The sequence below is a fragment of the Elaeis guineensis genome, chromosome 1 (assembly GCF_000442705.2).
Source record: "Elaeis guineensis isolate ETL-2024a chromosome 1, EG11, whole genome shotgun sequence".
Classification (NCBI taxonomy): domain Eukaryota; kingdom Viridiplantae; phylum Streptophyta; class Magnoliopsida; order Arecales; family Arecaceae; genus Elaeis; species Elaeis guineensis.
The window spans coordinates 107,437,267-107,452,726 of NC_025993.2; the positions used below are offsets into that span (position 1 = coordinate 107,437,267).

General features: G+C 46.8%; 1 protein-coding gene across 1 annotated transcript; it reads right to left on the minus strand.

The window, feature by feature from the left end:
* Nucleotides 1–2,580: 2,580 nt before the first annotated feature.
* On the minus strand, nt 2,581–4,680 carry LOC105038364 (ethylene-responsive transcription factor ABR1-like). Its single transcript, XM_073258875.1, has 2 exons — nt 4,231–4,680; nt 2,581–3,501 (listed from the first exon to the last, which is right to left on the minus strand). The coding sequence occupies exons 1-2, from the start codon at nt 4,628–4,630 to the stop codon at nt 2,747–2,749; spliced, it is 1,155 nt and encodes a 384-aa protein (XP_073114976.1). The 5' UTR covers nt 4,631–4,680; the 3' UTR covers nt 2,581–2,746.
* Between the last annotated feature and the right edge of the window lie 10,780 nt (nt 4,681–15,460).

Genomic DNA, 15,460 nt, shown 5'->3' on the forward strand with positions numbered 1-15,460 from the left:
GGAAGATCCGATATATATCCAATTTCAGGCAGAGTCTTATCTCACTTAGCAAACTGGATTCGAGAAGCTACAAGACGGTAGCTGGTGGAAGAATCTTGAGGGTGCTACGCGGTGATAGGATTGTGCTGAAGGGGAAGAATGGGAGCAGAGGACATTATTACCTGACAGAGAGCCCAGTGCGAGATGGAGCTTCGGGAGCCAGGTGGAGCCCAGAGTAAGGTGGAACTCCAGATGGAGGTGGATCGGGTACGAGACAGGAGACTCGGGAGGACGAGAGGCGACGTCATAAGGTGAGATTCCTATTACCATAGGATGATGCCCCGAGTAGATCTCAGGTCAGTAGGATCACAGCATATGATGGAGATGGGATCGAGCGACCTGGCTCGACTCCCATGTTTGTCCATCCATGATCAGCAGGCGATCACCCCAAGACATGGGGGCGAGGAGATCCAGAAGCTCTCGGAGTTAGGAGGAAGCCGAATATCGAGTCAAGGTGGAGATTGTTAAGATTTAATATCTCGAGATTCGATCCATATTGAGCCCACAACGAGGTTCGCGATGAAAAATGGAGTCCAATGAGATCAAAATCACCCCAAACGGAGCTCGGACGGAGAAGATACGTGCTTTTGAAGTCAGCACGTAACTCGAGGTGGCGGAGGACCACCGGCGGCCGGTGGCAGTGCGGCCGCAGGCGGCGGGATGCCGCCCAGTGCGCGGCCCAGGCACGGGAGTGGGGCCCGGCCCAGGCGCACGCGTGGGGTGCGTCCCGGGCCCAGGTGCCCGGTGGGGCGTGGCCTAGGCCTATGTGCGCGGGCCGGCCCAGGCCTAGGCGCCGAGCCTGGGGCCTATACCCCGATCCACGGCCCAACGCGTGGATCGCGTGGGTGTTTTTCAGCTATTTCTCACGGTCTACAGTACTATTCTATGGATCGGAGTGCGATCGGATGGTGTGGGTTGATCCGTGACTCGATCCGACGGTTCAGCGACTTAATTGGAGTTGATTTAGGAACCTAAACCTAATCTAACACGGGATTAAGCCTATAAAAGGCCTGTTTAGGGAACAGTGGCTGTGTGGTGGCTCGGTTCTTCACGAGGTCGCATGGAAACCCAAAAAACCCGAGAAGAAGAGAGAGAGTCATGTGACCTAGAAAAGAAGGAGCTTCAGGGGGCTTCTGGACAGCGCACACTGATCGCTTCAGGGGTTCAGGGGGGTCTTCCAAGAGAGAGAGCTTTTGTGAGGGAAAACTTTCTGTGAGAGAGAAATTGAGTGTATGAGGGTTGATGGTGAGATCTCCTCTTGTAAATTTTTTTTTTCATAGTGAAGTTTACATACCCCGTGAAGACGAACTCTTTTATGGCTGATTTACATATTTTAATTATTTTTATTTTTATTTTTATTTTTTATTATATCATACGATATCGAAAAAAATTTAAAAAATAATATTTTGATCAAATATCCATTCAATAATTATTTATCAGATAAATATAAAAGATGGAGATAAATACTGTTGAACAAGCAGAGGATAATGTGGACGCCTCCCTTCCCAACCTCAATGGGATGCAATTTAACTACGCCTACCGTGACATGCATGTGTGGAATCAACCACCTACGATGCCGTCAGGTGGATCAGGTCACCCCACCTCACCCACTTCAAATGCAAAAGACAAGCAAATCTCTTTTTCCATATATCTTGTAAATAACCTAATTATCAGCAAACCATAAGGTGGCACCACTGCCTCTCATTTCATTAAAAAAGAAAGAAAAGAAAAAAAAGAAAAAGAAAGAAAAATCCTCTAGCCATGCTGCCTCGACGTGGGTCCGTGGAGGGCACGTCTGAGTTGACATGTCGGGAAGGAGAAAGAACAAAAAGCAAGACAAGAATCCAACTCGACTACATAAAAATTATTGTGTTCAAATCTAGTTAATTTAATCAGAGAGAAACAACTAATAAGTTATAAGATTTTAGAATTATAATAAAATACCAAAAAGTAGAAACTTATATAAATATATATTAAATCATTTTGAAAATTTTTATAATAGAAAATGTACTCCTGTTTAATGCAATAAATAATATAATAATTGGCACAACCCATGATCACCCATCAAATTCTTATTCTTATATGCACCTGCTGGTATGCAGTGTAAATAAGGAGCATATTTATTTGTGTTGATATACGGGTGCTTATGAGTTATGATGCAGACGGGACATTCATGATGCAGCAATTTTTGGATGGCTAGTAAAAGTAATCATCTAACCTCATTTAAAAGAAGTAAAACACTACAGAAAAAGATAGGATATATGCTTTAGAAAATAAAATTTAAAAAAAAATAACTCTCTTATTTTTCTAAAATTTTAAGGTACTTCTTCTTTACTCCATTATTTCTCATAAATTTTTAGATTGTGAAGAATTAGTATCTCCACGTTGATTGCAGTACGAATTAATCGGTAAAACAATCAAAGATCCATTTGGATCAGAGGCCCAGAGATCTGTAAAATTGAATTTGATTTAAAATTTTAATTTCGTCCTCCAATTTGAATTCTCAACTAATCTAAAACAAACTCTGGAATGCAAGAATCGGAGGAAATTAATTTTCTCTGGTCCTCGTAATGTCTCTCGGAAAGTAATACAAGAAGATGCAAAATAAAATAGACAAGTAACAAAGAAAACAAAAAGCAGAGTATAAGTATGCTATCAACGAGACAAAGTGCATGGGGTGATGAGCTCCACCTCCAACGATCCACTGCTATGTTGAAGAAGACGGTGGATAACGGCTAGAATCCATCCAATATGGCGCCAGAAATCCCCGTCCACTCCCCCCAGTCCTACTTCCCGGCGGCTGGAGATAGCCCAGCTGCTGCTCTGTTTCCCCTGAAGAATAAAGCAGGGGAAAAGCAGAAGAGGAGGAGGAGGAGGCAGAAGAAACAGGGGAAGTCACCAAAGAATGAGAAGCCAGAGAAGAAGGATTAGCCGTAGAAGATCTGGAGTATATCATTTGATCCAAAAGGGCCGAGGGAGGAATCCTCTGATACTCCCCGGTCCCCTGTAGAAGCCTTGAGTACTCCAAGTAGTCCCTCGAGGCACCGGAAGCTTGAAGCCCAGAAAACGGCTGGGACTCCAAGAGAGTCGCCGGCTGAGGACTGGGAACCGGCAACTGAGTCGCTGGAGCGATGGGCTCCGCTGGTGTAATCTGGGCATCCTCGGGGAAGTTCAGCTTGGCTCTGTTTCCTCTGAAACGGATGGCCGCTTTGTCATAGGCCCGGGCAGCTTCCTCGGCGGTCTCGAAGGTGCCGAGCCATACACGGGCCGCCTTGTGTGGGTCACGGATCTCTGCTGCCCATTTGCCCCAAGGGCGCTGTCGGACTCCTCGGTAGCGCCGCGTCTGCACTTGCTCTGGCTCGGCGTAGGTGGAAGGCAAGGGCTCCTCTGTTTTCGAAGCAGGGGTTGGGGGAGCAGGGGATTGGGTGGTGGTTAGGAGACTGTGAACGCCATGCTCTGTTGCTGTAGAAATTATAGAAGGGGGAAAAAAGAAGAGGTTAGAAGTAGAGAGTGGGAGAGAGAGGGGGGGGGGGGGGGGGAGCAGTAAGAATGGAGTAGTAAATTATTTTTAGTTGGTTGTGGCCATGGCTGGGAATGAGACAGAGGAGGAGCTGGGAATGGAACAGTGGAGCAGAAAAGACCAGTCTTTTGGATAGTTATTGTGATCGAAACTTGGATTCTTTTGGAGATAAGTTGGAGAGGAAAAATCTGGTGGTGGACATCTGTCTAAGCTTACGTGATGTGAAAAGTTGAGGCAGACGGCTTCTGGAACCCAGATCCATACATGTCTACTTAATTAAGAAAGATTTCAAACAGTTGGTTATACATTTGTTTTAGAAAAGTAATGTAAAGAAGAAAGCCACGCAACCTTTTCTTTCCTACTACTTATCTTAAGTGTGTTTTTTTGCTAAAAAAAGAAATCTTATAACTTGCATTGAAAATTCTAAGAGGTGCTGCTCCAATGGGATTATAAATAAAAAGAACATCTTAAAGACTAAAAAAAGAGCAAATGGTATTAATTTTACTCCCACAAAAATATTGCAAACCTGATTTGAATAAAAATGAAAACATTATCCATATGATCATATAAGTATAACACAGGCTTTTTTTTTTTTTTTTTTTTTTGAAACAAAGGAAATGGAGATAAAATCATAAGATAAAACTGTTATATCTCTTTCCAGAACTAATCACCTGCCATAATCGTTGATAACTCCCCGGAGGCCGGGGAGCCCCCGAACTCCGCAGTGGAACCTCGGTAATATCTCAACGCCGGTTCCAGCATCATCTCCTCCCTCCTCCTCTTCATCCCACCGCCGCCGCCGCCGCCGCCGCAGCCGTGCCCACCAAACAACGGCGGTGAAGGCGAAGACGAGGAGGAGGAGAAGGAAGGCGAACCAACTACATGAGCTGCTTGGTCCCCAGCAACGACATGCGTCAAGGCCTCCACCATTAAGGACATCTCCTTCTCTTTACTATAACGTGAGAGCATCACGGCCGCCATCTCCGGCACCAGCCCTTCTTCTTCTTCTTCTTCCGGCGCGGATTCACCGGGCCTCTCGAACTCCTGTGGGTTCGCCACGTCGTAGCACATGTAATCCCAGGTAAAATCGTCCAAGCGTTCGATTGGTGGACAAGAGAAGGGGCGGTATACGTTATATATAAAGAGGAGAGCTTACATCCAACGTGAAACGCGTTCTTCTCTCGGTGGTTTCGGACACTTTATGGTTTTTTTTTTTCTGCTTTTAATTATTAATGAACAGTCTTGTAGGGTGCGACGGACATCTCCCTTTCCCTTAAAAAACATAAGGTGTTGACCGACAGAACTGGTTTTCACACACGACACGGGGTTTGACCTTCAAAGGGGTTTGGGGGGAGGGATGGAGAGTTGAGTAGGATTCCACAACGCCGGTGATGGACCGAGACATGGGCAGGCAAGTGGGGGAGTAAGAGGATTAATCATGGTTGGACTTGAGCTTCTTAAATCTTTCGTACCTTCGGTGCCGACGTAGAATTAGGGTTCCTCCAACACCGACGATAACTTGACCATGAATTCTATTCATATATGGGGTTCCACAGTGGAAGTGTTTTTGGTGTATTTGTCCATGTAGAGTCTTATTAGCTTGGCAACTCTTCAAGTTTCAAAAGTTTATAATGAGGATTGTCAATGGTTCAGGTTCGGTTCTTGGATTATTGTTCAAGCTTTGGTTGAAAAGTTGCTTTGTTAACAATTTTGCCGATGGATTGGATTGGAGGCAATGAGAATTTTAGACTCATTATTTTTCATTTTCAATCTGATTCATTTGCTATTGCTAAGAATGGTTTGCTGTCAATTCTGCCAACTTGTTCAATGCAGATCTATCGATGGGTCGTGCTTGAAACTGTAAAAGTTAATTGATCCAATTATTCATATATTAATCCAATTCAACTATTTTCATGCTTGAGACATTTTTTTGACAGTTGAAGATGGTCGTGTGACAACTTTTCTGGTCCAAGACATGTGGTGCAAGGTCAGAGACATGTGAAGGGTGTGAGGAGGAGGGATGGAGATAGGTATGAGTCATGGGCATGTTCTTTTCCAAGCATATCGACAAAGTTGATATATGCGTAGCATAAGCCAAATGAGATTAAGCTCTAGAAGTCTTAGGCAATTAGTGGTGTAATTTTATTAGTCTGAGATAGGTGCAAGTAGGGGGAGGCCAGTCTTAGGTGACGAGCATGGAGATGTAGGAAAGGAATCCATGATTGGAATTATGGCCATGTTTTCTTTATGTATGGAGGATTTGATGTGTTTGTATGGTTGTGATATAGTGACCAGTGCCAATTTGCCTCAAAGGTACCTAGGATTTAGCACAAGGTTAACCAATGGGCCAAGTTGACAAGAAAATGGTGTATCCTTCCAATAACCTAAGGTGCTGTTTGGTAGGAGGTGATATTTCACATCATCCCAGTAATGTTAGTTAGGTGATGTGATCACCTTATTTGGTATTGCAAAATCCCATCTAATGATGAAAGATTCAGTGATAAATTCGATGATAGCATCACTGCACAATACAGTGATGCTATCCCACATATATCCTAGGTGATAGTACATTACTGAGTACTGATGATGTGCTAAAATTATTTTAGGACAAAAATATCCCTCCTCAATAAATTGGAAAGAAAATAAAAATCTTTCTCGTCTTTTTCTATAGATGCCTATCTACTAGATGTATTTTTTATTTTTATTGATAGATTTAGTTAAATTATATGGATATCTTTTATTTATTTATTAGATATCTATTTTATTTTTATAGGTAGATATGATTAATTGGCATGAATGGATTATGATAAATCCTTCATGCTTTTTTTTTTCTCAATTTATTTTGATGGGCTAAATCATTCTTAATAGGCAGCTCTGATATTAATGGTCAAAATTGACTGAGCCTAGTCAAGCCTGATTATATATAATATTATCGTAATATCATTTTAATAACTTTATCAAAATAAATATCTATAATAATAATAATAAATAAATAAATAATAATATTATTATTACTGCTATATATTTTTGTGATGAAGAGTTATAAATGAAGAATATTTAATCAAGTTATAGAGTAATTATTATATACTAATGTATAAGGTCATTTATGGTATTTTATACATTATCACTATCACTATTTGGTGATATACCAAATACAGTGAAGCTTCATTTCTAATGATATTCTAGTGATATACTAAACACGGTGATTACATATCACCTCAGTATCTGCATATCATCTCAGTGTTCATATCACCCCAGTGATCATATCATTCCAATGATTATATCACTAGTGATATACCAAACAGCACTTAAGGGTCTACAATATTGATTCAGCAGATAAAAGTATATCACATCAAAAATTTTTATTTTGGAATTTATCGAATAGAGCTAGCTCAATCTTTAGTCATAAATCAGTACTACATTTACTGTTTTGTGCATCTTATGAAGCAATTTTTTTTTTAGATATTTGCCTCTTTAGGAATTGTAAAGTATATATTTTCATGTATCAAAATGATCACACTAGCACTTTGAAATTTACAAGCAATTTTTGCCGGCTACACGACGGTAGCTTATGTAGCAGGATATAGTGTTGTAAAAGAAACAAATGACTATGGTATTTATAGTGTCAAACTTACATTTAGAGAGAGAGAGAGAGAGGAAGAGAGAGAGAGAGTACGTTCTAATTATTAAAAATATATTTTTTTAATTTTTTAATTTTTTAATTTTAATTTTAATATTTAATTAATTGCTTTTTGCACATAATGAATAAATAAATAAATATTTGATGTTATTCGGCTTCAGGTATGTTTTGGAAGGTAATTCCTTTAAAGTAGAATTCATCCTGTCCAAATGCATAAAGTCAATGATGATCTAGTCTCAAGATACAACTAACCATTTTATTTTTTTTTTTGAAATACACTTTAATAAAGAAGAATCAAGGTCGAATTCAAATCTGCCAAATCTAGATGCATTGAAAATTAGTAAATTGATAGAAATAATTTCTCTCAATCCTTTTTTATATAGACACAATCTTTTCTCAATGATAAATAGGTGCACTTGAGTTCACTCATTCTCAATTTTCTTTTGGATGGAAGAGAATGTTATCTATTGGATAGGAATCACGATCCTTTTCTTATTTATAGATATGAAAGGATGAATATAATTGAATACTTAGGCATTCTTTTATTGGATACATTCTTTCACATAATCCACCTGTTTATCCAAATTGTCTCTCTTAAAATTACCATCAGATTTGATGCATTTTTTCATTAGAATGCAACTTCGCATGATAAACAATTAGAGACGTGCCTCTAGAATTCCCTAGAATTTTAAAAAAGGAGACACAAATAAAAATAAAATATTAAATCTTATTTCTTTAGAAAAATTAAGTCTAAAATAAGATTTTATATTTAAATAAATTTATATTTATGAATCTAAAATGTTAAAATTCTGAATTAAATATTTCATTAATAAACCAACATAGCAAAAATCTTTCTACCCATGTGTTTTTAGCAGTGCGAGCACAAATAGAAATCTCAGACAAAAATTTTATACGGTTGACTTCAGTTTTGATGATTTGGTAGTTTTGGTGGGCAAGAATAATGAGTTTCTATTACAAAACAACTGCACAATTGCGTGGATTTTTGTTTGGGATCTATGCTATCAAATTAACATTATTTTAGTTCACAATTTTTTTTTTTTTTTTGGATTTTTGCTCAAATTGCGTCCCCACAAAAATAATCATATGGTCCATAAGTTTCTTGAAGTGATTTGGTGGGTCACGTACCTCCCTTCGATCATGAACTCTCCAAATCTCACCATAATAATGCCGGAACTTTGGTAGCCAGTCTTTTTCTATTTAGATCATCCACACAGTTGTAACCACCTTGAACCTGAGGCATTTTTTTATGGGGTACATGAAACGTGAGGCCCCTTTTTTTTTTTTTTTTTTTTTTTTTTTTGGTACAGTAGAAACATGAGGCCTTTAGAAGTGCATGTCAGTCTAACAAAACCACTCCACGCTTGTTACCATTCTCCTTCTTTGTGTTACCATTTATGTAAAAGATGGTAGGCAAACCTATTTTAACCCTTTTATGGCATCACTGTGTACTGTATGGTCATGGATAGCTACCATCAAGAGATAAATAACTATCAAACGAGACGATCCATGAGTACGTGCCTTGTCATACATGCATGGTGCATATTGTTTGAGATGGCGGCCATCTAGGAATACATATATAACACTGTGGTGCACAAGCTGTATTGTGGAGGATCCCAATTGAAAGAACAAACCTCAACAACCATACCCCACAAATGGCTTTTTTTTTTTTTTAGCATGGGAAAAGTTAATTTGGACCATTGTCCAATCTGATTCACTAAGAAACTGTTGATTCAACCTGCCACACTAAGACTATTCTTAGACGCAAGGTCACTGCTAGGACTAATTAGGAGATGGTGAAAGCAGTTGTGTGGCTATGCTGTGATCCCAGCTTGAAAATGGTACCTCCTAGATGTTGGCAGCTCATTATAAGTGACATATGGGGCTTGAGTGCAAGCAACCCTACTAAAAGCCGTAATCTTGACAAATCTTCGTGGTTCAAATCTTAATTTTATTTGAAAGCACCATTTTTATCCTAGGGTTTTGCCTCCCTTTTCTTTTGCTCAATGGTTAAAATTTATTTCTACACAAGATGACATCTGGATTTTCTTTTCATCAAAAGTTAATTTTGGCTTGTGTCGACTCTACTGCTTGCTTCAGTTCATATTGACAGCTGCCATCTTGAAACATTAATTTGTCATGCAATATGCCCACCACCTCCTTGTTTCCTGTTGGGATATACCGACCGACCGACTCCATCCGACCGATCAACTCCACCCGACCGACGGCGGGAGACATCGACAGCGACTACCGATTGTGCCCCGACCGGAGCGGATCGGCCTAACGAGCCTACGTCGCCTCCGATCGTCTGAGAGCCGACCCCCCGTCACCGACTTCCTATCTGGTGGGACACCGCCGACTCATCATTAGTTTGGATGACTGACGTCCCACCTCTACGGGCCCTCCTAGACGCCGAATGAGCGGCGTGGACTGCAATCCCATCAAATAAACGCCGTACGAACGCCAGGGGGCATTATCCTGCTAGGAAGCCTGGGGCGCTGTCCTGCTAAGGACGTGAATTAATTTCTGGGACCTGTCAGCTTTGTCAACGATGTGACAACCTCCGACGATTTGACAACTCTCCAGTTGTCTACATCACCGATGGCGAGGCCATACCGCCTCCTACTATAAATCGGGGGAGGCAACAGTGCTAGAGGTCTCTTCGAAAACTCTCAAGCTCTCTCTCTTTCTCTCTCCCTCTCCCTCTCTCGTAGAGCTCCTTGTCTTCTTTTCACTGTTGCCTAGTCTCCTCTCTGACTTGACCGTCGGAGGGTCCCCGCTGGAGCCGCCTCCGGTCAGCTTGGACTTTCTTTTGCAGGCGCTCGTTCCCGGCGATCAGGCGATGAGGGGATTGACCGCAATAGATTGGCGCGCCAGGTAGGGGTAACGGGTTCGTAACGGTATACTATCCCCATGAAATTCGAGATGACAAAGATAAGAGCTCAACGATCGAGGGTCACTGGATCGGCGAGGCGCTCTTTCCGTCGGGAAGAGGCCTCCCCTCCACCCTCCATGGCGGAGCCCAGCTCTCCACGTCCCGCAGTGACCACGGAGGCACAGATCGTGGCAATAGTTCGGCAGATGACCGTGCTGACAGACGCGGTCAAAAGCCTTCGGCAACAACCGATCCGGCTACCACCTTCACCGGGCGAGCAACCGGCGGCACGTCCGATACCCTCCAGGAGCAGCCGCCGACGCCCGCACCGGTCGCCGTCGCCTTCTCCGGACCCCTGTCATGCCGCTCCCATCGGGAGGAGGAGGAGCGCCCACGGCGTGACGCCCGTCGGTCTCGACGGCCCTCCCCTTCCCAGCTGGAACGAGCGAGGAAGGAGAAGCGACCACGAACGTCGTCCGCCCCCCTCTCGGACTCCTTTGGAGACTCCACTCCTGGGGTCTCCCAGCACCGACGGATCGACGACTACGAACGCAGGTTCGATGAGATCGACCGTCGGCTTGCCCAGTTGTAGGTGGACGGGCAGAAGTCCTCGAACGACGTTGACTTCCAGACCGCCCAACCTCTTTCCCGACTCATCCTTGACGAACCGATCCCCAGTCGGTTCAAGATGCCGCATGTGGAGCCTTACGACGGCTCCACCGATCCAATCGACCACCTGGAGAGCTACAGAGCTCTCATGATGATCCAAGGGGCAACCGACGCTCTCCTTTGCATCAGCTTTCCCGCCACGCTACACAAAGCTGCCAGGGCCTAGTACTCCAGTTTTCGATCGAAAAGTATCCACTCCTTCGGACAGCTTGAGCACTCCTTCGTGGCCCACTTCAGCACCAGCCGAAAGCCGCCCCGAACATCGGACAGCCTTTTCTCTCTCAAACAATGAGAAAACGAAACGCTCCGACACTTCGTGGCGCGATTCAACGTGGCCACGCTCGAGGTTCGGGACCTCAACGAGGACATGGCCGTCTCGGCCATGAAGCATGGGCTGAGGGGGTCTCGGTTCACCTACTCCCTGGATAAAACCCTTCCCCGAATGTATGCTGAGCTGCTGGAGCGCGCATACAAGTACATGCGCACGGACGAGGGAGCTTTCGACCGGCGTCTGGCCGAGCCCAAAGGCCCGAAGGAGAAGCAGAGGAAGGGTCGGGACCCTGCTGTGCCTAACAGGCCCCCGACCGACAGTCGGGTCTCACCCCCGCGACGGGACCAGAGGTTGCCCCAACGGCGAAGCCCGAGGCCGACACGCCCCAGGTACGATTCCTACACTCCCCTCTTTACCCCTCGTGCGCAGATTTTGATGGAGATCGAAGGGGAAGAGTACCTGCGACGGCCTCCGCCTTTGAAGGCTAAGGACCTCGACCGACGGAAATACTGTCGATTCCACCAGGGCCACGGCCACAATACCGAGCACGCCCTCTGATTTGGCTTCAAGGCCTCCAACAATCAGGTCGAGTATGAGGCGCTCGTCGCAGGCTTGAAATTCGCACTGGAGCTCGGGGTCGACCGACTCAAAGTCTTCTCCAACTCCCAACTGATCGTTGGGCAAATCAGAGGCGAGTTCGAAACGCGGGATCCGTCCATGACCAAATACCGCCAAAAAGTAAAAGATCTCGTGGTGCCCTTCAAGTACTTCGAGATCTTCCACATCCCCAGAGCGGAAAATGCTCGTGCCGATGCGCTCTCTCGGCTTGTGACATCCGATTACGGCACCTTGGGCCGGACGTTCGTGGAAAATCTTGAACGGTCGAGCGTCGACCAGGTCGAAGAGGTGCTGCAATTGGCAGTAGAGCCGAGCTGGATGGACCCGATCGCTCAGTACCTGACCGACGATCTACCCCCGAAAACCCTGCGGAAGCCGAGCGACTTCGGTGGGCGGCTTCCCAATATGTGATGATCGGCGGCCGACTATACAAAAGGTCGTTCTCCCTTCCCCTGCTGAAGTGCCTGGGGCCGACCGACACGGACTACGCCCTCAGAGAAGTACATGAAGGAATCTGTGGCGATCACTTGGGGGGCAAGTCCTTGGCTTACAAAGTCCTGCGACAGGGCTACTACTGGCCCACTATGAAGAAGGACGCCACCGAGTTGGTTCGGAGGTGCGAACCATGCCAAAGGTATGCCAACAGACAACACCGACCCGCCAGCCAGCTTGCTCCGGTCATCGCCCCGTGGCCCTTCACCCAGTGGAGAATCGACATACTCGGACCTTTTCCTCCGACGTCCGGACAACAAAAATTCATCGTCGTCGCGATCGACTACTTTACTAAATGGGTGGAAGCCGAACCCCTAGCGTAAATCACTGAGCGGAAGATGGAGGACTTCGTGCAGAAGTTCATTATTTTCAGGTTCGGACTGCCAAACATAATCATTACCGACAATGGACGACAGTTTGACAACCAGGACTTCTGAAACTTCTGTGCAAAGTTTCAAATCACGCACCGACTAACCTTAGTCGGGCATCCGCAGTCCAACGGTGAGGTCGAGGTGACCAACCGAACCATACTGCATGGGCTCAAAACCCGACTGAATGAAGCCAAGGGCCTCTGGGTCGAGGAGCTGAACTCCGTCCTGTGGGCGTACCGGATGACACCCCGGGTCCCAACCGGGGAATCACCTTTCAGCTTGGCTTATGGAACGGAAGCCATGATCCCGCTGGAGATCGGGTTGCCATCAACTAGGGTTGAGCAGTATCGTAAGCCGGACAACTTCGAGTGTCGGAGAGCCGACTTGGACCTCTTACCCGAGCTCTGATGCGAGGCACAACTTCGTATGGCTTCCTACCGATAAAAGGTGGCCCGATATTACAACGTCAGGGTGAAGCCGAAGCTCTTCCGGCCTGGAGACCTGGTCCTGAGAAAGGCGGAGGTCTCGAAACCCCTGGACCGGGGAAAGCTGTCCCCAAACTGGGAGGGGCCCTACAAGGTAGCCGACACCTGCGGACCAAGAGCTTACCGACTAGAGACCCTGGAAGGGACGGCCATCCCACAGACTTGGAACGCCGACAATCTGAGGATGTACTATCAGTAAACTCTGTATCCCCCTCACTTGGAATACGAACTCAGTTTTAAACTTTGAAGTCTGGAATGTCGACTCTCCGACTGTTGTTCGGTGCTCACCAAGGGATGCGAGTCCCTGGCGTCACAACTCGGACTTGACGATCTGCTACGACCCGACGGACCGACCACCAACGATGCATCGAACACTTAAAGGACCGACGCATCTGCGGCGATGGGAGTTACACTCTTTCTACATCTAAAACTCTCGATCAAAATGATCGAGCGGAATGATCGGCCGACTCACCGACCCCGCTCCGGTCGGGAAAGGCAAAGCGCCAACGCAACCAACGTCGCGTTCGCGACTTACCGATCGGGTCGAGGTCGGTCGAAGGATATTCGGTTTACCACCGTTTATCACACGGCGCGACACAAGTGCCCGACCTAAGTCTGGGTACTGAAAACTCGACTTGCCATCGCTTTCCCGACCAAACACGTCGACTGCGTACGATGATGTATCAGACGCAGTCCGACCGATCGCATCGGACGACATTCAGGTCATCGGGGTGCACCCGAAAGTCGGTCGACTTTCGTCCCCACGAACAACCTTCGACTTCGCCGGCACGACCGACTCAACGGACTCGTGCCTGGAAGTTGGTCGACCCCCTACTCATGCCAAGACAACGTACGTTCGACTCTGGCATTCGGTTTATGACCTAACGACGGATGTTCGGTCCGGGTCTTAGGACGGGCGATTAATGGTCGGAGTTCGCCTTGCTTACCCTATGATGCACTACCGACTATCTCGACTAACAACTTGGGATGTCGTCGGGTGTCCTAATGCGGTACGTCGGGACTACGACTCTCCGACCTTATGACCCCACGACTACAAGTACATCCTGACAGACAAAAAAAAAAAAAAGAGAAGAGAAGTCGAAAAGGAAATCAGAAATTCCTTAAGTCCATTTGAGTCTACAAAATCGGGTCGAAGCCCGGTTACAAGTGCGCAAAGAAAAACAAAAACGACAGAGAAAGATAAGGCCGCGATCATCCTTCGGAGTCGATCTCTTCGACTGATGAAAGTTCGGGGATGACCGGTGTATCCACAATGTTCGGCACTGGATCGACGGTCGGTGCTGGATAGACGGTCGGCACCGGGTCGACGGTCGGCATTGGATCATGGGCCGGAGCTTGGTTTGGAGTCAGGACCGTCGCTCCTTCGGTGATCTGCTCTGGGACGGCCTCTCCCATCGCAGCGGTGTCCCCCGACGACAGGTCGGCCATCTTCTCCGTAGCTTGGTCCTCGGCCCCCGGTGAAATGATACCACTGAGGTCCAACTCCGGGTACAGAGCTTGGACTGCATCCCGACCGTCTTCATACCCCATCCGGTACGACGCAAAGTCGGTCTCCAGCAGCTCCTCCCGATACCTGTCGGAGCCACGGAAGTCGTCCACCGCCCGACTCAGTGACTCCTTCGCCGACCTCGCCTCCGCTTCCACTCGATCGAGAGAGTCCTTCGCCGACTCCGCCTCTGCCTTCGCTATGTCGGCATTGGCCTGGGCAATCGACAAGTCCTTCTCAGTCTTGGCGAGATTCTCCAGGCTGACCCGGAGCTGCTCGCGTTCAGCCTCGAGCTCGACGACGACGCCGTCCCGTTCACGCCGCGAACGGTGCGCAGTCCGACCCTTGTGCTTGGCTTCCTTTCGGGCCGACTTGAGTTCGGATCCGAGACGAGAGACCTCGTCTACCAGCCTCGCCTCCCGGTCGGTCGACTGCTTCAGGTGTTCGACCAGCACCGCCTTGTTGGCTTCGGCGGCCGTCGCCCTGTCCTTCCAGGCCGCCCGGATGTTCCCGAACCTCCGGTACCCGGCCTCAAGTTCGGACATGGTATAGATTAGCTGCAAACGTGGACGCTACGTCAGGTAAGCGAAATAATGAAAACACTAAGAGGGAAAGAGACGAAGTGGAACTTACCCTGACCATGGTCGGGTAGAACGAAGATAGCATCTCGGTCACCTGCCGAGACTTCAGGACCTCCACGTCGGCTGGGAGAAGGATTCCCTGGCATAGCCTTCTGGCCAAGTTGTGGTCTGCCAGGGCCGACACTCCTTCGGGGGCCTGGGCGCCAGGTGGCACGGCGATGCTCCCCGACCTTTGGTCGTCGGCAGGGGCCATCGGGGTTTTCCCCCGATCGGCCGCCCCGGCTTGTAGATTGGGTAAGGAGGGGATGCTCGAGCTTGACGGAGCACCCCCCGTTGCAGCTGCAGATGCCGTCGGGTGACGTTCGGATTTCCGA

Excerpts from the sequence above, each read along its gene's own strand:
- LOC105038364 (XM_073258875.1), bottom strand. The coding sequence starts at position 4,630 with ATGTGCTACGACGTGGCGAACCCACAGGAGTTCGAGAGGCCCGGTGAA. Across the intron at positions 3,502-4,230 it reads GTTATCAACGATTATGGCAG|CAACAGAGCATGGCGTTCAC; the intron begins GTGATTAGTTCT and ends TAATTTCTACAG.